At 37.3% G+C, this 25,372-nt stretch overlaps 2 protein-coding genes and 1 long non-coding RNA gene across 3 annotated transcripts in view; 1 reads left to right on the forward strand and 2 right to left on the reverse strand.

Moving 5' to 3' along the window:
- The window catches only part of LOC132915477 (homeobox protein Hox-B1a-like), a 93,776-nt gene that overhangs the window by 46,641 nt on the left and 21,763 nt on the right, over positions 1–25,372 (reverse strand). The gene's annotated exons all lie outside the window — the stretch shown is intronic.
- Positions 1–25,372, forward strand: part of LOC132915540 (uncharacterized) — a 289,361-nt gene that overhangs the window by 16,299 nt on the left and 247,690 nt on the right. The window lies entirely within an intron of this gene.
- LOC132915458 (homeotic protein proboscipedia) overlaps positions 21,138–25,372 on the reverse strand; it is a 64,988-nt gene continuing 60,753 nt past the window's right edge. The window contains exon 3 of the mRNA XM_060975267.1: positions 21,138–25,312. Within this exon, the coding sequence (XP_060831250.1) occupies positions 23,435–25,312 (1,878 nt within the window). The 3' untranslated portion in view covers positions 21,138–23,434. The remainder of the gene's footprint in view (positions 25,313–25,372) is intronic.

The following is a 25,372-nucleotide window of genomic DNA, read 5'->3' on the forward strand; positions in this document are numbered from 1 at the left end:
TTTGTACGAGGATGTTGGAAAAATGTGAGATATATATAAAACATCAAATTAAAAGTATAAAAAAATATAGGTAAAATTAAAAACATTAAAGACGATTAAAGACAAATAACACGACTTGAAAGTGAAATTAAAAATTCATAATGCAGTTTAATATTTTTTTACAGCATGGTATCGTTCGATTATGACCTTATTTAGTCATAACTGATAGTTTAATTTTTTCATTAATTTTAACACCACAAAATTGGTGTATTTTGGTATATACTGTACTTTATAAAAGCAGAAACAATGGCGTTATTAATTGGCAATAATTCCAGATAAACAATATCTAATAAGAACCACAACAAAAAAGAAAACGCGTTGCTGAAGTGAAAAAGGGAGATTTCCTTGTCCGTTCACTCAGCGATGTTCTTCACAGAGGGCAGGTCTCCCTGTTCGGTTGGCTAAGTGCTAAAAGTACGATACGAAAGTAGAATAAGCGAAGAACACGGTGCTAATAGTATTACAATGTTTGAAAATTAATTTTAGTCTAAAATTAATTTATTTAATAATATTTTAAATTAAAGTCTTTACTAAACAGCTAATTTAATGGGACAAGTAACGTAAAAGAGAAATATTTTACTAAAATCGTATACCAAGAGCCTGGATTTCTTGTTTTAACTTTATACACATATATTTCTGTTTTATTATACTTGAAAGTTTATATATCAATTTGACAATACTTTGTAACACATTCTGTATATTAGCCAGGAAAAAAAAAAAGAAAAATTGGAATTATCCATCTGATTCTTTCCTTAAAATTAGTCTCAATAAATATAATGTAACTGAAACTTCAGCAAACACCATAAAACTTCCATATTTGGAATCAAAGAAACTTGTAATGACTTTCCTCTAAATACCTCAAAGTCTAACACCATCACACATGCTCTCACCTAATCAACTAGTAGACAAATCCACGTAAAACTGCCCAAACCAGAAACGTGTTCCTGTATCGATCCCTTCAATTATTTTCGCCAGATCGATACCTTCGGTAGAATTCTACAGAATTTAATGCATCGCACAGAAGCGAAGAAAAGCCTCGGCAGGATTCTCAGAAATCTTTATCCTATTTTCGTATACCGTACCAAGGTCCCATAGTTGTTGCTCTCGTTTTCTAACCTCGAAGGCAAAGTGAACACCGAAGATGGTCCCAGGAAGTCCTCGACTGAAGGTATCGGTGTCGTGGCGGTTCTATGGAATACTTTGTGGCGGTGAACACGTCGTCGAGCGGAGGTGAACAGGTTGTCAATGGGAATTTCTGAACGTTGGACGTCTGTAGGCCTCGGGACCAGGGGTGTATCCTTGGGGACAGATGCGTCACCGCGAACAACGCGAGCGGATGCCCGTGTCGCCGTCGCGTCTGCCGCCGTCGCTGTCTCCTCCTCTTTCATTTTCTTTTCTCGTCCTCTCTCCGTTCTTTCCAAGTACTTTCGTCTCGTTTCCTTTGCCCAATTAGTATCTATCCGTTTCCTCGCATATCTACGTATCGCGGTTCCGAGACCCGTCGCTTCGCTCCTTCTTCTCGTCGAGAAATCGTCACGCTCTTTCTCCTCTTATTATTTTTATGCATCACTAGCTCACGATAGCCAGTCCCGATGCTCGTGTCGTTCGTTGGAAACTATAAACGATCGTTGATACGCTGGACCTACTCCTTGGCCATTGACGTTCTTTCAGTAATTTGTTTGAGAAAACTGATCTGCTATGCTTGTCACGTCAGGTGTTTTTCTAGCAACGTAATGATATTTCCGAGAAGACTAATGATCCATAAAACGTTAATTTGTGATACTGTACGGTTCGTTTACCTGGAGTTTATTTATATCTAGGGAATTTTAGTTAGTATCTGATTACATGAATTTCTACGGGCTGAATCTGCTTATGTGAACGTGCCTAGCATGTAAGGCTGACAACTAAGTGATTAAGTATTTTAAATAAGAAGGAAAATTCAAAATGTTTGCTTAAAAATACAACTTTATTCGATTAGGTTTTGTCGATTCTTATCGATCACCTTTTGCCATCTTTCAGGCAGTGTCTTTCATAATTCCATGTTCATACAACTTCTGATTTTTGCCAGAAAACAACTGAATTAAGTGCGATTTTACATCATCAGTGTCATGAAATATTTTACCATTTAAGGAGTTCTGCAAAGAACGAAATAAATGGTAATCCGAAGGCGCAAGGTCAGGGCTATATGGCGGATGTGACAACACGTACTAACCTAGCTTCAATAATTTTTGGAGAGTGACCAAAAATGTGTGTTGCATTATCATGCTGGAAAATAACACCCTTGCGATTTGCCAATTCCGGCTGATTTTCTTGAACTGCGTCGCTCAGTTTGGCGAGTGATTGAACGTACACGTTTGAATTGATCGTTTGGTTTCTTGGTAAAAGTTCAAAGTATGGAATTCCTTTATAATTCCACCAAACTGACAGCATAATCGTTTTTTGCTGAATTTCAGCTTTTGGTGTCGTCTGGGCTGGTTCATCTTGCATCAGCCACGATCTTTTCCGATTAACGTCGTTATAAACAATCCACTTTTTGTCTCCAGTAGTCAGTCGTTTCAGAAATGGATCAATTTTGTTGCGTTTCAGAAGCGAATCGCGGATGCTAATGCGTTGCGTCAAATGGATTTCCTTGAGCTGACGAGGGAGCCATAAATCGAGTTTCTTGACATAGCCAAGCTGTTTTAATTTTTTTTAACACATGTACGCGATACATTGAGCTTCTCTGCAATCTCACGCGTTGCGCTATGACGATCTGAATCGATAATGGGTCTCATGAACACCTGGACGGCCAGATCGTTGAGCATTTTTTACTGAAAAATCACCAGAATGAAATTTGGCAAACCAATTTTCACACCGCCTCTCTTTCAAGCTTCATTCCCATATACGACACGTACCTTATTATGTGCTTGCGATGCGTTCTTACCTTTTCGGAAATAATACAATAAAATGTGTCTGAAGTGAGCATTTTGTTCTTGCATTTTTCAATTGGGAAACTAAACAACTAATTGATACAATTTTTTTACTGAATTAAAGGTGGAAGTCCAAACAGCAAGAAAACAATATAGGTTAGGTGCTTTGAATACGTTGACAAAACAAAAAACTGTGCTAAGACCATCTATTGACAAAATCTACAATCACTTAGTTACCAATCATGGCATACTGCTATATTTTACATGTGAACTCCAGGATACAAATATACTGTTTCAATCAGTTCAGATAAATGGAATTCTACTGTCATTGCAATGTAACCAATCGTTGGAATGAAGAAAATCACTTACCGGTAATGTAGTTTTTACAATATTTGTTCATTTATATTTCTCCTAACCTATTCATACATTTCAATTCGTTCGCGCATATATATATATATATTCTCAATGTATTTCCCAGGGAAATTAGTGTACAAAATGTAAGCGTAGCAGGCGTTGTACAGTTTGTGGAACGAGATCAACGCCTGTCACACAGGAAATTGGCGGTTCTCTTACTTGAACTACAACTTTCATGAAAACTGTAACTGAAGAAACACAGTATAACCCAAAGGATTTCATGAAAATAGTATCTCAACGAATGTTTTTCGTTAGCTGACCTAGATATTGATCATCTGCAGGATTGCGGTCCGTACGAAACGCAATAACATTTCCAGCTCGTCTTCCTGTTTGTCAGTGCATTTCCTCTCATCGTGAAACGTCGGCGTATCGCTAGACTCGCATATTTCGTTGCGGCGGAGTGCGGGATAGGAGGAAGAGCCGTGGCCGATCCATCAAAACTGTGTGTCAGTAGCCATTAGCACGCTCCCAGCGGCACAGCATCGAGTGCTACCGCCTCTACATCCCCGGGTCCGCTGAATGCTGCCGAGCTTACTGTACTTTGCACCTACTTGCTCGCGGAAAAATTTGTTTCTCAGCGGGAGACCCTCGGGCCAATTTCTCTCCTCTTCAGCTCCATCCTACTGTCATCTTTCTTCTAACTTCTCCGGGATTAAGTTACCAAGCTGATGGTGTACCAAAGCCATCCTCCATAATGGAGAAATTGTGGAGGAAGCTGGGGTGGTTTCCAAGATGTAAGACGACTTCTCAGAGGCTGGAGATTTTCTTGTGTAGCGTCTGTTGCAATAGAAATATTACCTTCGTTCTAATTATTTTCTCTGGAATTTCAAGTATTTTCCACGTATTTTTCAAGTAGTTTCTCACGGAGCACCGATTGCAGATATTATTTAACCCTTTGCACTCTTTTGTTGAGTCCCACTCGACGTTCTTTCAGTCTCACCTCTTTTTGTGAAACCAGGAAATTGTTTCAAGATATATCATACGCTTAAAAATCACAAAATACAACGCTAGTGTGAATAAAACTGGTATTTAAGTGGATTTGTTTCTTCTCTTATTTATTTCAATTGTCTTATCTTTCAGTTAAAGTAAATTTCAAGTAAAACTATGCTAACGAAATTGAAATGAAATTCCCAGTGGAAAATTTTGCTTTCATATAGACAATTCTCTATGGACAAAGTTTCTGAAGCAATTGTTTAAACTACATTTATTTCTTTATAAAACTGGAGAGAACGCCCCCCCCCCCTGTATGGAATTTAATTTCGGTTATTTAGCTAATTAATTTTTCAAAGATAATTAAGGATAATTTGTCAAAAGATAAATAAGTAATGTATTTCACTCAGACCAATGTTTACTACTTTTAATAATAATAAAAACAACAATTATCAGATAATCAGCAACAATGTTCAAATTATAGATTAGACTTAGTTGACCTATTTAGCGTAGCGCGAAATAACGATGAAATAGCGCGGCATTGGCGTCCCAAGAGTTCCGTGGCCATGTGTTTCGTACTTGCAGCAACAGAAGCAATAGCAGCAACAGCCATTCCGACGGCGGCCGCGTCAGCAGCAGCAACGGCAGCTTTAGCGGACGGTCGACGATCATCCATCACGAAGGTGTCAGCCTCCCCCTTCGGTCAGAAACAACTAGCTATGACATTCTTCGCGCTGCCACTGCTTCCTTTTGCCTTTACCACTCTGTACGTCTATCCGTTCGTTCCCTCTTTTCCTTTCTTTTTTTTTTTTTTTTTGCTTTTCTCCGATATTCTACCATGAAGCTTTTCCTTCTTCTGGAAAGCGAGATGGAGAAAGGAGAATGTTGAAATTCTTGTTCGGAGTGGAAGATCAAAAGATTTAATTGAAATTTTTTAAGAAGACGGACAGAGAGCAATGTTTGTAGGAGATTACACACAAAGAAATTTCTTAATTTTTATTTAAAAATTTGTATTTTATTTTTATTAAGAGAATTCTTAATTTTTATTTAATTTGTATTTTATTTTTATTAAGAGAATTCTTAATTTTTATTTAATTTGTATTTTATTTTTGTTAAGAGAATTCTTAATTTTTATTTAATTTGTATTTTATTTTTGCTAAGAGAATTCTTAATTTTTATTTAAAAATTTGTATTTTGTTTTTATTAAGAGAATTCTTAATTTTTATTTAATTTGTATTTTATTTTTGTTAAGAGAATTCCTAATTTTTATTAAGAGAATTCTTAATTTTTATTTAATTTGTATTTTATTTTTATTAAGAGAATTCTTAATTTTTATTTTATTTGTATTTTGTTTTTATTAAGAGAATTCTTAATTTTTATTTAATTTGTATTTTATTTTTGTTAAGAGAATTCTTAATTTTTATTTAATTTGTATTTTATTTTTATTAAGAGAATTCTTAATTTTTATTTAATTTGTATTTTGTTTTTGTTAAGAGAATTCTTAATTTTTATTTAGTTTGTATTTTATTTTTGTTAAGAGAATTCTTAATTTTTATTTAAAAATTTGTATTTTATTTTCATTAAGAGAATTCTTAATTTTTATTTAAAAATTTGTATTTTATTTTTATTAAAAAAATTCTTATTTCTATTTTTATTTTATTTTAAATTAATAAGCAAAACTAGATTTCATACTTTGACGTTCCTTCCACTTTTATAAAGAAATAAATGTAGTTTAAACGATTCCTTAAAAAATTTTCTCCATAACAAATTTTTTATTAAAACCTTTTTATTAAAATTAATCATAACACGTACTGTCGGTGTAATCGAATTATCCAGTTAACCGAATGACTGTTGCTATATAAGACAAGATCGTTTACTTTGATACATTCTATAAATATCAGACGATACTGAGCAGGAACAAAAACTTTGTTATAAAAATGAAAAAAATAATTTCCTCTCTCTATTCCTATTTTTCAGTCTCTCAAAGTCAAAAGACTCAATTTCCTCGTCAATTGACGTTTTGATAACCTAGCTTCTGCTGTAATTAATGTTTCAAATTCACAAATTCGTTATCGTATAAACGTTTAAATATTGAAATTTTCTTCGTAGCATGCTATTTCTATCAAACATTTATTTTACAACACCGTTTTATTTAGATTTTTATCTGCTACTTTTTTTATCTTGTTAACAAGCGAAGACCAAAATGGCTACCACGCAAGGAAAAAAGATGGAAGGTCGCGAGCTACTGGCACGCCAGTAGCGTTTCTTTGCTCGAGGGTTAGTACGGTAATGTTTTAATTAAGACAAACGCGGTCGTTAGTAAATATGGTAACGACTGCTGTCCGACAATGAGAATCAATCATGCCACTTACGCGTGTCGGTTGATTGCCAGGCGATAAAACGCGTGGCTACGACCAGCACGTTGCGCCTGCAACGAAAACTCTTGCTCGTTATTCCTTCACTGGCGTTGGAATTTTCTCGACCATTACGTTCACCATACGTTTCACGAACATATTTTTATTAAACGTATAACCTATAAATTTATCCCATTAATCTAACGTATAATTATTCATTCCTTCCCTACTTCTCCATTGCGATTAAACTTGGGGAAGGAGAATAAAAGTAAACATTGGTGAAATTATTTTCCCTAATTTTCTATTCATTTCACTCAGCTAAATTTTATTCTTCACTTTCTTTCAAAATCTTTCCTATGTTTAACTATACATAAAAGATATAACTTAGAAAAAACGAAGCTGGCACCCCGCTGGGGGTAGCCACCCACAGGCTATATTTATTTTTATTTTATTTTAAGATATAACACTTTACCAAATGTCCATAAGGACAAATTGTAAAAAAACCAAAATAAAATAAAAAGAAAAAAAAATGTTTAACTATTGGGTTGGCAATACTATCTAATGTTAAATCACTTAATTGCCAACCTAATAGCTGTAAGTCCCAAACCAATGACAAATAAATAAATGAAATTTTCTGGATGACAATGGATGTTGTGTTCGCGAGGATTTGAACGATTCCTTGCAAAACAAATATACGCGTAACATTACACATATCACGTTTCATTTCGTTCATGTGATTTCTACAGTTTAATTTCAACAGTGGCAATTGTAGCGTTGAAGAGATAAAGACGATAAAAATTATAGTTTGTTCAGGATAAAGGAAGTTGAGAGAATTTTTAAGGGTTACGAGTGGATAGGGGTGAGAGAAGACGAAGGATTTAGGTGTAAGTCGGGAAAGGGGCTGTTGACAAGGAACGGCAGTTGTGAAGTTTTTCGGGGAACGGCTAGGGTAACGTACAATTCTATTTGTTGGATGATTGTACCGCTGCGAAATCAAGTCTGACGAAGATCGATCGGACAGCATTTCGGGCGTCAACACACGGGATCGTCGGTTCCCCTGTTCAATCCCACTAAGGTCGGGTCCGACGTCACTCTCTCGCAGATGCTGCCAATCCTGGCTAAAGTTTCTATTAAGAAATTCCATTTAATGAAAACGCGTCCAGGGTTCAGGCGTTAACGCGAGGAGAATGGCACAATGGCACAATGGCGCCTTGATTTCGAGCTTGAAACGAAAAGAAGAAGAAGAAGAAAAAAAGAAAAAAAAGAAAAATTAGAGGTCAGTTCGTATAACTTGTACTTTAATTGACTACAAGTGAAATTTAGATACTTGTTTTATTTCCTCGTTTGAGAACTGCCTCGTTGAGCGGCGAATGTTTTTAGTCGGTTACAATTTTTTACAATTATCGAGATTGAGGGTATTCCTTATATAATCTGATATTTAACTATGTCAGTATTAATTAGGGACATTTGTTGATAACAAAATGATCGGTATAGTAATGGAATTTAGCAATAAAGAAAGTTTGTCTATTTTTGAAACAATTAAGTATTACAAGCTTCCAATAGTGAAACAAGCCCATCTGGTATAACAATTATCGTCTTAAACTTCATAATTTCTATTAGTTAATATTTGAAGGTAAAAGTTCTTTTACTCTATGATAGAAACTATATTATTTCTATGTTTTACCACGGAAAGGTATATGCTTACTAACTGTTGATAAAGAAGCAGTTTTCTTACCAACACAGGATATCTGTGTTTCTGTGAATAAAGTAGAACCTTCTCACTAGCAGTCGGTAAAATAGAATACTTGACGAATTGATTTACTGTTGGTGAAGTAGGGAAAATAACTGAAAAATCAAAGTTCCTAGCTTATCGTACACGAAGTTTAGTGAGAACTGAATAACGTAGATGGTGTTTGACAAGAATATCTTCACGTTGTGCCGCAGAACGAAACAGCTGTTGTGTCGAGTTTGGGGGTGGTATCTACTGTCAGATGCTCCGCCTATAAATCAACCGAGCTCATGGGAGAGACAGGCCGACGCCATGTTAACATACATAAACAAACCTCGCGCGCCCTAACTGATAAACGGCGAAAGCTACGTGCAACAAGCGATCGTACGCAAACTAAGTATCGTATACTTTTTTTACGATATTCAGTGACGCCATAGTATACGTAAAATTAAAAAAAAAAACGTATTAATTTAAAAAGTACTCAAAAGTGATTCAAATATAAAAATAAATTTCCTAAATAAAATTTTCCGTCTATCGAGTATTTGGTAAAAAAGAAGAGGACAAGAATATGAAATATAAAGTGTGTATTGGTTCGATGTTGGACGAAGAAAAATTGTACGGGTTGGCAGGAATAATTAATAAATGTCAATCAGTTCCGTGGAATCGAAGGTGTCGGTGGAAAGGTACCAGCTAAAATGATTTTATGCCTGTCTTATGAACAATCTAATGTTACCCGACCGATGGACAAAGATCATAGGACGGCTAATGGTAGAAGACTCGTTCGTCTCGAAGACCCGAGACTAATCAGCGCGAGCATTAATCATCCCCGTGGATCCTCGACCCAATTTTCGTAAGGTCAAGTCGCAATGGAGACGTTGATTGGATTCCACGTCAGACCAGAAGTAAACATCTTTTCCGTTCTTTCACGTTCTATCGTATCTTCTTTTCTTTTATCGAAACCATCGCTTAGCCAATAATAGAAACAATCTTCTTTATCGTCCCCCGATAACTCACTAATTTCAACTTAATCCAAATGAACCATCGTTACTTCTCAATTTGTCCCACGATTTAAATGCCGTCTAATTCAATTTTCATTTCAAATTAATCAAGATTTATCTTGGGAATAATTGAAATTTCGCTAATTTCAACTTCCCTTGAATGATCTTCGTTTTTAATCAAAATTTCTAGGGCTTCGTTTTTAATAAAAAATCGTAGCGATCTCATTATCCACGGAGAAATCGTTTCTTTCTGCAGAATCACAGTGTAGTGTTTCGCAGTGCGGATAGAACGGGTCCGTGCAGTTTCTTGCGACAGCGAAATCAACGGACCGTCAGCATTCTTAATGCGGTCCGTGGAAAAAATATTGCCGGGTAATTGTAAACCGCAGCCTCCCGGTGGCGTCGACCGTTTATCATCATCTCTATAGGTTGCTGAGTGAGATTCGGGGGTTCACCGTGCTAAGAGTTAAAACCTCAGCATGACTGGTGGCCTCGGTAGCCGATAGACGTGTCATTTACGCGTCTACGAATCAATAGCCGCTTCACTTTACACCCACCTTACATCATTAGTCATTTTATAGGGCCGTTATACAGTGTGCCCTGTTTACATGTGCAGGGGAATCCCCTCGTACTCCCTCCTCTTCCTTTCCTTTATTAGAAACTCACCTACCTCCGCTTTTGTTATCTACCTCATACTTTTCCCTTCTTTCTCTTGATTTTCTGCAAGTTTTTAATTCCGATACCTATACGTTTCTTAAGTGGTTATTTACATATGTTGTAACTAGATATCGTTATGTAAGAAGGAAAATAATTGTTTTTGTAAATTTTATAGACATGCTTAAAGATAGTTTTCTTTTGTATTCTATTCTAACCTAATCTATTTCTAATCTAACTCCAACCTAACCTCAATGTGCATCGCAGTCTGTGCTTTTCAATAATCTTAGGCTGTAGGAACGAAACTTTTTTAAAGGTTCAATATTGGAAAGTATAATATTTAAATTAAAAATTGCCAAATATTCAAGTTACCAAAATTTCAGACATCCAAATATACGAATCTTCAATTATTCAAATCTAAAAGTATTTGATCGCTTAATCTTCAAATGTTCAAATTTCCAACTATTCAATTTAAATGCCCACTTTTCCAAATATTTCAATTAAAAATTATCAAATACTCAAGTTGCTAAATTTTCAGATATCCAAACTTCCAAATATACGAATCTTCAATTATTCAAATTTAAAAATATTTGATTGCTTAATTTCCAAATGTTCAAATTTCCAACGATTTAATTTAAATGCCCACCTTACCAAATGTTTCAATTAAAAATTATCAAATACTCAAATTGCCAAATTATCACACATCCAAATATACGAATCTTCAATTATTCAAATTTAAAAATATTTGATCGCTTAATCTTCAAATGTTCAAATTTCCAACGATTCAATTTAAATGCCCACTTTTCCAAATATTTCAATTAAAAATTATCAAATATTCAAGTTGTTAAATTTTCAGACATCCAAACTTCCAAATATACGAATCTTCAATTATTCAAATCTACAAATATTTGATCGCATCACGAGTCAATTTAAATACCTGCCTTTCCAAATATTTCAATTAAAAATTATCAAATACTCAAGTTGCTAAATTCTCAGACATCCAAACTTCCAAATATACGAATCTTAAATTATTCAAATCTACAAATATTTGATCGCTTAACTTCCAAATGTTCAATTATCCAAATTTTGCACATTAACCTTACACAGTTTCTCATTTTCCGATTCTTCGTGTTTTAAATCATTTTCCATTCCACGCAACTCATATGCGTCACATATCGATCGAGCTTTCCACTCCCCATGAATTTCACGTTCAGAAAAATTCTTCGGCAATGAATCGCAATGTAGCGTTACCGCGGCCGATCTATAGATGAAACCAGATGCGCAATAATTAATAAAATGTATCGGGGAGTGTCTAGGCATAGAAGATGCGGCCCGACTAATATTCGAATTCTGGCGTGACACGGCCCAACTAATCATTATAACGATGCCATGTATGCACGTATACGTGTTGCTAGAGGGCGGTGTGCGTGGATCGTGAACTCTGGTCCCGGCTGCCTCTCTACGAACAAACGTCGAATGGTTTTGCACGCTTACCGCTCGATTTTCGGATCTATCACCCTCCGGGAAGCTTGGCCTGGCCCGTTCGTTCTTCAGTGCTCTCCAGCCTACCCTATCGAGATTTATGGAACGTGTCAAATCGAACGGCTAACCCTTGAGTTCTTAGTTAAGTCTGTGGCCGTTGTACTGCGACAAATGGTCGAGTCGTGTCTTAAAAGGACGTTGGTACTTCTCGAATTGCTAGGAAATACTTGCGAGTGAATTGTGATAACGGAAAGGATAAATAGAAAATATTTCGTTGTAATAGAATTCTGTGATTTTCATTGCAAACACAGGTATCGTCGAGTTAATGAGGTTTGATCGGTACATTAAGTGACTCTGCACGATCTTCGTGTCGCAAGATAAGATGTATGAAAGGTGTTTGCACGTAGTACTACGTCGACTTTCAACTTCTGTTACCGGACGTTAATGGTATTCCACTGGTACTACGTTAATGATTCTATATACTGACATTTCATGAAAGAGATTTTATCGATAGAGCATTTTCTACAGGTATCTGTTAAAGAAAACGTTACAACTTACGCTGTTTTGTTCCGTCAACACTACGTAGTACCACGTTAACGACTGCAACTGCTATTATGTACTGCTACTACCTTGATGAAAAAAAGTGTACGCTGCATCATCCTTCCTTAAATTATATCCGTTAAAGGCTACGAAGTACCACTAAAACTTGATACATCGTGTTTCTCGCCTATTACATTCGAGCAATTTGAAAATTTAATATATTGTCTTTTCTCTTCATTTTGATTTCAATAGTTTCTCTTTGTCATCTCTTTCAATGCTTGAGAAATGTTAACGTCAGTAGATATGCAGGTTAGTACTAATATCGTTCGTTTCTTCTGCTTTATAGGAGTCATCAAAGTATTTGAATTAGTCAATTATTCAGTACACCAGTGAGCTACGATATTCATCGAGACTGCATCTGTAGCACTAATTACTCACCTATTTATATATTTAACATTATTATTCATTACATATATTAACACTTTACCGACCGATAATTAATCGGTTTTAATCGGATTTTTATCGCCGACGGTTACCGACTGATAGCCAATTAATCGACTTTTTGTCGCCGATAATCTTTTCATTATTTGAGCAGTAATTTGTTATTTAGTACTAAGGTACTTTGCTCAATTACGTCAGTTGCATTGCTTTGTAAGCTCTCACAGTTTTATACCAATTTGAAAAACTAACCGCTCGCGATGAACGAAAAGAATTGTATTGGAGAGGTTAAACCGAAACAGAGCCGGCGCCAGGGAGAATCTGGACCTGAGCTGCCGGTCGGACGTGCGTATGCTGTTAAGGCGCTAGCGGTCAGTAAAGTGTTTGCGGACTTTGTCAATACCAGTTAATGACAAAATCCACAATCACCCAGTTGCCAGCCCAATATATACATTTTCGAAAGCAATATGTTCGCGACAGACAGGTGTCATCACAGTACTAATGAAATGCGGAAATGTTTGATATGTGTAACACGCATGATATATATAAAAGCGTCTGATGGTAAGTGTGCAAATCTTTTTGCCAGCTACCGTGATTATATGTCAGCCTTTACGACCGTGGCAATCAATAGCCAAGAACGACACATCTACCGCCCACCATAGAAAACTCGACACAGTTCTGTCGTTTGCTTGCAATGGTGGTTGGCGTGTTGCTCATGGAAGAAACGGAGTAGAAGCGAGATCCATAATTTTCCATGTGCCAGTGCAGGGTCGCGTGGCGTGTAAGATTCTATTTGCGGTGTAACCACGGCGGGAATTAACGAAGGAACGAGAAGCAGCTACAGCTAACCTCGAAAGCGGAGAGTCGAATGCGCAAGGTGTTCCCGCGGTGAAAACTTAACACCGTATATATAGGGTGTAGAGGTTGTGTAGAGCGTGGAGGCTGCCGCTTCCTTCATCTATCATGCGAACCATGACAAACCGAGGCTCAAAAGCAGCCGCCAGCGTGGCAGCGACTTCTTGCCTTCTACGCTTAGTCTCAGCTGAGACTCTCTACCTGTCCGCTACGTGGGATCTGCTCTTCTCTCCTGCTCCCTCCACATTTATTAACATTTAAGCGTTAACGACATTTCTCTGGCGTTCACGGGGCATCGAAGAAACCGGAACCGTCCATTGCTGGCTGCTCGCCCCCAGCCGCCACCTCACCCGGATTCGAGATTCCTTTCGTTTCGGGCGACAGCTTCTCCAACACGAAATTCGACTCGTCTTTGAGCAACTCTGTCACGATGTTTTTGCCTGCGGCGATCTCCCGCCTTTGGAAATAAATCGAATGGCTTTTAATTTAACCTGCACCTTCTCTTTCTCTTGGGGCACCGTTTCAAAATTTACGGGGTTAGAGATCGCGCTGTAATTCGCGAAACTTGGTGAAGTGTATAAAATTTACGTGCTGCAACTATACAATCTGAAATGTTACTGATATATATATATAATCACTTAGTTGCCAACCCAATGTGTATATATATATAAATACATACATATATATACATACATATATATAAATACAAACATATATATATATATATATATATATATATATATTATTACTATTTATTTGCTAGAAAGGATTGAAAGTATGCATGTTCCTTATCTTTACATAAGAAATACAGGACATAGAAAAAGATGATGAAAAATTCTACATTTTTAATTTAAGCTGTTTATCACACAGGTTAGCCAACCCAATATCAAGTGTTTTATATATATATATATATATGTATACATATATACATATAATGTATTATAATGTATTAATGTAATATTTATATATATACCACATAATGACAAAATCCGCAATCACTTAGTTGCCAACCCAATAGTTCCAAGTTTTGCATCGCTAATTGTAATTGTAGGAAAAGATCTTGTAATTGTCCTTTTATACTACTTCGTGTACTTTGAAGCACTGTAGTAATATCAATACAGTATTTCAATTAGTAAATTAACGCGGAATTATGAATGGACTGTTGATCTCTATGCAATCTCATATTTTAACAAATACAACCTAAATTACATTTCACTTTGGATATTATATACGTTTCTTTGCATATTACGTGCAATTCGATATTTCTGTAACCTCAAATTTCTTCGATCATAAAACACTTGATATTGGGTTAGCTAATCTGTATGATAAACAGCTTAAATTAAAAATATAGAATTTTTCATCATCTTTTTCTATGTCCTGTATTTCTTATGTAAAAATAAGGAACATGCATACTTTCGATCCTTTGTAACAAATAAATAGTAATAATTGCATTATATATGAAATTCGTAGTAATCTCTTTAGGGCTTTATCGTTAAAGGGTCTAAGTTCAAAGCTGATTCGTCGATTAGTTTGCTGTGGGAATTAATCTGAACGAAGTATACTACTATTTACACGAGCAGTGAAAAGGAATAACGCTGCATATTCAAGTTGCTGCGTTCGATGTTCCACTTGCTTTCTAATTCCACGTGCTCCGTAGATTCAGTGCTCTGACGCTTCCATTTGCCAATACGTAAAATTGAAAAAGTTTCTTGTCGATCGATAATTTTGATCAGACTGCAAACTGCCAGCTAAAATACAATGAACAGTTATTTTATAGAACTCGAAGAAACTGATTTCCTGGATGACATAAAAGCACTTTATGGAGTATCATTGTCATCATCATCATTCGAGTGTCATTGTATGTTAGAATGAAGCGTGTCGAAGTGGAGGGAGGCCATGTTAGATAATAAAGGTAACTACATTATCGGACGGCAATTTTCCAAATCGTCTTCCTATGTCATTTTTGTCGATAGATTTATTGATTTCTTTTTATTGATTACTATTTCGCTGTTTTCGGATAGTTTGACGTTAAAGGCGGTTTATGATCTGTGCTTTCCAAGTATAGCAATCGCGCGATGCTTCATCATCGAAATATCGAGACTACGGAGCGCGCGATCGAATTGGTCACGAGGCAGTTTTTGCGAGCAGCGAGTTTTTGCAGGGGCCGCATTATGTCTTTTGCAGTTTAACTTTCTACATTACATGAAATCCCCGGCGTTTCATCACCGCGCCACTGCGCCGCGAGATTTCACCTCTCTGTGAAATGAGTTCCTCGTTATTTACGTTTTTGCGCCAGCCTACAATTACGCGACACTAAACGTCGAACCGAGAGCCGACCGTTTTCTCCCGGCCGACATTTGCTTTTCGTCAATCTCTCGCTTCTTCGTTCTCAGTCGCATTCTCCTGACCAACGCTTCCAGATTCTTCGTTTCAAATTTTAGAAACGAACAAAATCAATCATTAGCTTCTCTCCGATTTAGACTCTTCGAAGTACTAAAAGTTTCAGCTAGAACATTTTTCAAATAAAATTCCAAGAGATCTTTTTAGCAACTTTCAGGGACTTCCTCTATATTTTAGAATTTACCATAGGATCCCATGAAGACTGTCGTGAGTGTTTTTTTTAAATTATCGTTACTATTTTATTATAATTATTTATTTTGTTTATTATTGTTGTTTATTATTATTATTGTATTATTATTTATACTCACTATGAGTAATAATTTATCTACTCTTCAGCTGCTGTTGAATAATAATAAAACGTTTACTCGTCCACTGTGACTAACTTAATTATTTTTTAAATTTAGAGAAGACCTACTGTGTTGAACCTTTTCATCCACGATGACCTTGGAGGATTAACGAATGAAATATATTTAATATATGCAATTGTATAAAATATAATTCAGTGTAAGAATTTTATTTTCTCGATTGAAAAATTCTGTACTGTAGATAGGGAAAAGAAAAATTGATGAAAAAGTAAGTCGGTTGACAGCTTGTTCGAAGCAAAAGTCGCTGGAATTCAGGAGTTTTCCGGTGTTCAGCTATATCGGTCGGAAAGCAAAGTGGCGTGAATGAGTCGTCCCTTGACGATCGTAAGATTTATGGTCGCGACGGTTGGACAGGGAGGCCAAACATTGCTCGACTTGGGGCTAGTAACCCTTGACTTCTCGTGGTCCACCCCCTGCGATCCCATGCGGTTGTGATAGTAGTCGTACGACTCGTGATAAAAATATGACTACTTTGTACGATAAGATATTTTCTTACCATGAAGCTTTTCTTTTAATGTAGTTGAAGGAGACATTGACTGCTTGTATGAGCTATAATCATTTTCTATAAACTGTGTTTATACTTGCATCGTTTACGTGGTTTTTTTTATTTGTCCATATTTTTTCATTATTTAAATTTATAAATGTATATATTAATAATTCATAATTATATATGTACAATAAAACTAATTTTTTCCATCTTTTCCCAATTTATTTTTCAAATTTATAAAATCTAAAATAAAATCATTCTAATTCTATTTAAATATTTTTAACTATATTAAAGAATTATTTATAAAATTTTTTAAACCAATAAATTAATAATAGATTAAATAAAATTAATAGCAATTCCCATTTTTTTTAGATTTAAATAGAAGATATAGATTAAATAAAAATAAAGTTTGTTATCTCAAGCTTCGACTTTTGAAAACGTTCACCATGAAACTGGAAATTAAATATTTTCATATATCGTATGTAAGGTTTCTTATCATAGCTCTTATCATCGCTCTAAATTTACAGAAAAAAAAACTTGCAAAATTTTGTTTATTTTTTACAGTGTACAACCAATTTTCCCATTATTTTAGATTTCCAAAAAATTGTACGAAATTCCAAGTTATTGGGTTGTCCGAAATGTTTCTTTTGTTTTATAAGGAAATAATAGACGCACGTATTAGTTTATTGAATTATGCACGAACATAATAATAGAAACAGAACGAAATGGATCATACCTAATTCAATAAAATAATATAAAACAGAAATTATTATTATTCATCTATTATCACCTTATGAAACAAAAGAAACTCTCGGACAACCTACTTCATCGTATTATACGATCTTCCTGCATCTCCGATCTTTAAGATAATCGTCTACAAAAATAAAAATTCGAAGACCAAAACTTCAACTGTGAAATTCCATTAACTAACACTTCCTCAGTATCGCCATTTCTGTAACAGTTCCTCGCTCAATTTCAAGCTCCACCGAAACAATTGCCTCGCAAACTTTTTCCCATCTCATGCAAGATCTCTTGAAAAAAGAAAAAGAAAAAAAAAACAAAGAAATACAAAAAGCAGAGGAAGAAGCATCGAAAGAGCAGGAAGGCCAGTATGCTGGCAAAAACCGTGATATCTAAGGATTCGTCGAAAGTGCGATTCCCCGGTTTTCCAGTTTTTTCTAGGACCGGCCAGCCGGCGGAAGGGCGGCGTTTCCATTGCTGAGAAAAAGTTAATAGCGTGGAGAAATTAGCCCGACAGAGAGAGGTGGCAGGGAGCAGGGGAGAGGTGAACCGTACAGGATCCATGGTTTCAGTGGCAGAGAGTGGGGGAGCAAGGGGAGAGCCAAGGGTGATCGTTGATCGGGGGTTGCGTTTCGCTGGGGTGTTCTGCACAGATGCAGCGATAGCAACAGTTCGGTCGGCTCGTTCGGACAGGAGGCCACATATGAGCTCGCTGGCATCGTATGGGCTTGACTCACACGCATCACGCGCAGTCATCCATCATTGTCAGTCTCTTCACTGACACAGCCGTTCGTCCGGTCTACGAACGCGCATACGGGACTCTCTCGATTCGAGAGATCCTCTCCTTCCCTCTCGCATCGTCAACCGGCTTCCTCCAGCTCTGATTTCCCGCGAAACTGAACCTCGCTCGAGTGGAGAAGCGTACGCACAACTATCAGCCCGATTTGCTTGAAACGGGATCTCGAAGCTCAGCTTTAACTGCGTCGTTGTTTTTGTTGAATTCCAGGAGCAATTGTCAGAGGATCATGTTTGCGTATCTTTTTCGGGGAAACAGTTGAATAGGTGAATTATAAAATACGTAAATAATATGTGTATTGTAGATATTGTTGATAAATGGCAAATTGCTGTGCAGATTGTTGTGCAGTCGTATGGTACATATCGTGTCTCTACGCTCGAAACAATTGGAAGATCGCTTTCCATGTCAATTTGATTTTTATGTTTGTTCATTGTGTTTGTTCATTGTCTTTAACGATTGCCTTAGAGATAACTTTTATTGCAGTATCTTGTGAATAGCACGTCAATCTATCAAGTTCATGAGACTCGTCCTCTCTACGCCTCTTTCACTTGTGTTTACAATAAAACTGTTCATCCCAGCGAGTAATTATTCTGAGCACTGTATATGTTGTAGAACTAGATATTTGTAGACCTTTTGTGTATATTTACGTGTCTGTTAATTAATGTTTGTAAGTATATGTTTTAGGCTTGTCAAAACTCACAAACAATTGTTCATAGATACGTTTCCGCAAATATTCAAAGGTACTGTCTGTTGTTTCTTATTTCAATGAAAGACAAAGGTCCTGAGAAGTCTGTGTGTAAACGAGCCTTTAAGTAGACTAGAGATGTGGTTCTATAAATAAATTTAGAAGTAGAAAGTTTATTCTAGTAAAAATAGAATTGGATTATGGGGCTGATACAGTAGAAGGATTAGAAATAAGGATGTAGATTGTATTTGAAGGATATTTGGAAACTAGGTAAGGTATTATGTATTAAGATTGTAATCAATCAAGTTTCGGAGTTTGGTTTTATTCTGCTTATTTTTGAGGAAAGAAAGATCTTAACCCTATAATTTAGTGTAAGATTTATCAGGAATCAAGAATCAACCAGAAATAGCAGCTGTACTTGTATTCAAGTTTAATTTTAGCTTTGACGTTAATTCTAGAAGACTGTGGATTGCCGAATACAAATTGTGTATAATATTAGGTTATCCGAAATGTTTCTTTTGTTTTATAAAGATATAATAGATGCACGATGTTGTTTGTTTTATATTAGTTTATTGAATTATGCACGGGCATAATAATAGAAATAATTCAATAAAATAAAATAAAATAAAATAATGTAAAACAGAAATTGTTGTTTATCTATTATCATCTTATGAAACGAAAGAAACTTTTCGGACAACCTAAAACTATCGAAACAGCGAATATAACATAATACAAGTGAAAAGATCGTAAAATGCAAGACTCAGAATGAAATTTATACCAATCTTTGTTTCAACATTTTCTAGAAGTTGATATCACAAACAGAAGACATTGTATCACAATGCTTACAACACAGAAAATGGAAATTATATTAATTTTTATTTCAATATTCTCGACAAGCTTCAATTTCAAACACAAGGCATTATATCCAATGAATGATTACTTATTAAGCCTTAAGGATCATACCTAATTCAATAAAATAATATTATTGAGATATATATAATTTTATGTGTTAGACTGGGTTAGATGCGCAGTAGTGATACGTGTATGCGAATATCAGTGTGTGGAAGTATATGTATGTGCGGCCTCTCGAAAACAAATGAATGTAAACTGTTCAGTGGGAAGAAAGTGCTGAGACGTGTCAAGTGTGTATCGATGAATATCTTTGAAATCTGTTATCAAATAAATATATAACTATTCTAATATGAATTCTAAGTGTAAATTTAGTGTTCTTATATCATTATTTCGGCTATTAAGATCCAAAATTCTCAATGAATACAAAACAAAAATTGTTCATCTATTATCGCCTTCTGAAAAGAAAGAAACTTTCCGGACAACCTAATACTATCGAAACAGCGAATATAACATAATACAAGTGAAAAGATCGTAAAATGCAAGACGCAAAATGAAATTTATACCAGTCTTTGTTTCAATATTTTCTAGAAGTTGATATTACAAACAGAAGACATTGTATTACAATGCCTACAACACAGAAAATGGAAATTATATTAATTTTTATTTCAATATTCTCGACGAGCTTCAATTTCAAACATAAGACATTATATCCAATGAATGATTACTTTTGACCATACCCCCTTCAATTATCACTGATACGATGATCACAAGATTGCGCATAGGATGCCTGAAGGAACGTCTGAATTTCGAGGATCCCTTAGCTGTACTGGCGGAAGGAGGAGCAGGCCGAAATGTATGTATTCGGATCGGCGTTTCCTGCGAGCTCCGTGTCAGCGAAGGGAGCGACGATGATGGATGACTCGAAATATCAGAGCAATCGAACTGAAATATTATTTTTAGCGCGGCTCTCTGGAGCGGCGTGCACGATCCATATTTTACCAAGGCGATGCGCCGCATTTATCACCCTATTAAAATTGATTCGCGCGCGCAAATTGCGCGCTGTCTTCGTATATCGTGTTCTTTGGCCAGTCGTCTGTAGTTTCCTGACGCGAGACTCGTCTGTTTCCTCGATACGAAAACGTCGGACCAGTGTATACTCTTCGAACATGTGTATTAAAGGTAAATTCCTGTAACGTAAGCTAAAACGAAGGTATAAGTAATTATTTTCTCATAAGAGGAATCGAGCGTGGAATTTTTCTTTTGATCATAACCATTCGTAAACTGCTACGTTAAGTAGTAAGCAAAATGTATTTACTTTTGAAGCAGTCGCTCTTTTAAGTAATTAATCACTGACATAATATTCTATAGATGGTAGTAAAGCATTCGCTTTATTTATATTATCGATAAAATTGAACAAAGACAAAATGGAAGAAGGAGGGGAGGATTAAAGGAAACGAAGACGAATCCTATTTAATTTTATAATGATATTTTTTATTATCATCCATTTCCATGTCCACTTATCATCTGCTTTAGTGCTTAATCCGTCGAAAGGGGTTAAACGAAATCGCGAGCGGTCAGAATAGGATGAAACAATTCTTTCTGTTTTATAAGTTTGTATGAACGAATGTACACAATGATCGTCTCCCATTTACAGTTATCTCTTTTTTTTTTATCGCTTTTCCATTTTTCTTTTCTCCGTTTCACGTTCAGAAGATGGAATCTTCGGATCGCGTGGTTATTCATACATTCAGAATCGAATAAACAATGTGTATTTCTCATGTATCTATGTATATGCGTGTACGTGTCCGTGTGTACATGTGTTCGTGTGTACGATTATCGTAAGCGCGCTATGTACAAAGAAGTCCTCGTGTAAACGATCGTGGCTCCTTAAATGCCATTTGTTATTTAATTTTTCTTTTTTTTTTCTTTTTATACAAACCAGATACGACGACTGGCGCACTATTAAATATTTTCAACTGTCGAGTCGAGGTGAAAATCAAGGTTTCACGCGTCGCTAGCTACGTGATCTAATCTCGTAACCGTTTTATGCTATTGTTTCTCCGATAACGACGCGAGTCCCTTTATTTGGTTCGCTTACATCTGTAGAGTCTAGTAGAAATTACGACGAAATAGATGGATGATCCTGGCGAAGAAACGATCAAGTTTCGTGGCGTTCACATCGCATAACCTAAAACCAGAAGCAACGAAAAATCTGTCTTTCCTTGTACAATTGAAAATAAACGTCGAAAGAGTATAACTGCGTGCAACTAAAACTTCGTCGACGTTCGACGGATCGTTCAAACTCTTTCGTGACGTTTAATGTGGAAAAAAAATTCTTGAAAGATGTGTGAACGATGTCGAGCAGCAAAACGAACTTCCGATAAAGTTCCGCCATTTTTTTCACGAAACGTTCTCAACCTGCATGAAAAACTACGAGTACACCTCTCATCATCCTCTAAAGCGTTTACGCTTCCACGATTAGTGTCTTCTGTCCTTTGTTAGTGTCACGACCCACACTATCCATCTTCTCTTTCTTATTTCATTTTCTGGAATCTTCTGGTTAAATTAATCTTCGCCTCGCATTAGCTTTCTATATGTACACGCGTTATTTCACTAAGAATTATTGCTCGTGAATTGCTAATTCACTTTCCCAAATATTTTATAGTATTTCAAATATCTTTCGCGTTTTCCTTTTAACCGTTAGACGAACAGATTACTATAAGGAAATAGCATCATCGATACGGTTGTTGCCTCGTTTGCGCGACGATATGGTGTCGCGTTAAGCACACGCGAACTCGAATGATTGGAGACCCGTGCGATCATCATGGAATTATCTATTACGCGACAGAAATCGTGTTTAAGTTAGAAAGATTGCACTTGCACCTGGTTATTTTTTCTATTTTTCTAAACTTCTAATTTATTTACACACACTCTGCCACATGAACCTGAAATCGCACTGTTTGAAAATCACTTGTCGGTCTTCTCGACGCGTTTTCAACTTCTTCCAGTTGATCGTCGGTACAGGTGAAGCAATCATTGATACGGACGGAAATGATTGAAGTGCCCGGTACGAAGATCATTGAAATCGCTCCATTTCCTCTCTATTGAAATTCATTATCGAATTTTCCAGTCAAATGCTCTCTCCACGTTTCTATTTGCATCTGTTTAAATCGAGTCTTGTGTTAGAAACTCTGGATCCATCGTATCTACCAAATATTATTTACATTTTCAAATTATCATGGTTTCATTTATATCTAGAATGTTCATCACACATAAACTTCGATTCCGATCGAAGAAACAAAAGCCCATGTTACGGCTACAAGAAATTGTTTCTGATCCTGAAACCCTATTTACACGATCATAGCCTATCGATTCTATTTAGGGAAATATTTATAATGAATTAGTCGCTCGGTTTATTACAGAAAATCTCAGCTTTCAATCAATTTAATCATTCTTCAAATTTCTTTCAACAAAACAAAAAGGAAGAAACAATCTTCATTGCTACTTCTTCGACTATGGTAATTTCTAACTCGCAGAAATTCACTTCCACCACCCACACAACATTCACATATTCCACGGCTGTCTCCGTTTCACCTCATTCTAATCCATTTACATTCAAATCCGAATCTTCCTCAACGACCACTGCCTACTAATGCAACACTTGCAACGATCACAACGATCACAGGGAGCGCCATCAGTACAAGGCGTTCAGGAGACACTGCTCGTCGCTCCAGTCCAACTGACAAGGGTTCTCGGTCTCGTGAACTCAGCTGAGTTGATAGTATTCCGGCGCAAAGTCGTTGGCCAGGTTCGTCAGGAAGTTGAAGTCTGACGAACTGTTGCTATTGTCCGCGGATTGTGGCGGGGCAGATGTGTGCACTGGTTCCGCGTAAAAGTTGCCGTAATTGTAGGAATCGGCGTTGCCCTCCGCTTGGGTGGCGCTTCCTGGCGGAGTGATGACAGCAGCAGTGGCTGCGGCGATCGCGGTTGCCGTAGTGGTCATCCCTGGCGCTGGAAACGGATCTGGTGAAGACACGTAACTGTTGGGAATGTTGGACGCTTCGCCGCCCTGATGGACGTGCAGTTGACTGGTTTGCTCGTAGTAAGCGTTTGGGTGGCACTTGGTGCCTGCTCGATAGTCTGCGGAACTTGGATGCATGGGAGGTTGATGCGTGACGTAACCTTCTGCTGTGTGTTGCTGTTGATGTTGTTGCTGCTGTTGGATGTCGTTGTAATAATGTTGCGCAGTTTGAACAGATACAGCAGCGTGACCGTGAGAGGCAAGATTTTCACTACTGGCGTGATAGTTCCCGCTGTTAGGGTAGCCGTAATTACCCGGTGTCATGTAGTTTTCAGTTGTTTGGTCGTGTTGAGCTGAGTAACCTTGGCTGGTGTTGTAGGCGTTGCTACCTTGCATGGTTCGATGATAGGGCGCATGATAGGGTGGGCCTGCTTGTGTATAGCCGTTGTACTCCCCTGTAGCGTTGGCGTATTGGTTTTGTTGTTGATGAAACTGCATGCTGGAGTTGTACATCGTCCTGGAAGCTGCGCCCGTAGTCGCACGGACGTGATGACCCACTCGGGATCCTAGGACTTGGTTTTGTCTGGCGTACAGGGGATGAACCTCACTTGGGTAGGAGATTCGAGGTTGTTGATAGGTATCCCTGGAGCAATAATTATTTTGCGATTGAGTTTGTTGCGCGGCTGCTGGAACAGCTTGTCTACTAGGTACTCCGTTTCTATATTCGATGGCAGATGTCGATTGGTACACGCTTTGTTGTGGGAAGTGCGTTTGCTGATTGTTGCTGATGTTCCTGCCGCCGTGAGGAGACATCGTGCCCGCGTTCGTCGACCCATGCATCATGGGAGTAGCCACGGAGCTGGTAGACGAAGGAGAACTTCTTGGTCTTTGCATGTATGCTGCGTGTGTAGCTTGAATCCCCAGAGGACTTCCCTGTTGTAACTGAACGGACACTGGCGTCCCAGGTGTCGAAGACGGTGTGAGACTTCTGGTAGAATTTTGACCAGGTAGTACGGGCGTGCTGACAGTCGAATCGGGCATTGCTAATAAGACACCATTGCTGTTTACCGAGCACAGTTCCTTGGTATTCGCCGATGGAGACTTCTTGCTGACGGAAATTTGCTGCTTGCCCGGATTCGGACTCTTGTGGCCGCTCTCCACTTTTACTCTGACATCGCTGGACAATTTCTTCGTAGCCACGCTCGGGGATGTCACTTCACTACCGTCTTGTGATCTCGAGTCATCGTCTGCTATCATCTTCTCGAACGAACTGGACACGCTGTTCGTGCTACCAACGCTGCTGGCTCCATTGCTGTTCGCGTTGAAAGCTGGATTGCTGTTATTGTTTGTTGCTGTGGGTGTGTTATTATTGGTACTGCTGTTTCGCCGACCCGACGAGCTCAGTTCGGTCACGTCACCAGACAGTGTGCTGCCTACGTCGCTCACGCCAGATATATCACAGTTGTGGCAGCTCTTCTTCTCGTCGCTGTCTATCGCCAGCATTTTCTCGCCCTTCGACTTCTCCATTCCGTCGGACGTCGAGCCATCCTTCTCGTCACCGTCCTCTTTACTTAGTGTTTGACGTTTGTGTTTCATTCTTCTGTTTTGAAACCAAACTTTCACCTGTAATCAATGGAACGAACCGTTTGCTTACGCTAGAAGCCAGTTGATACGGAAAGGCTG

Source organism: Bombus pascuorum, chromosome 17 (assembly GCF_905332965.1).
Source record: "Bombus pascuorum chromosome 17, iyBomPasc1.1, whole genome shotgun sequence".
NCBI classification, from domain to species: Eukaryota; Metazoa; Arthropoda; class Insecta; order Hymenoptera; family Apidae; genus Bombus; species Bombus pascuorum.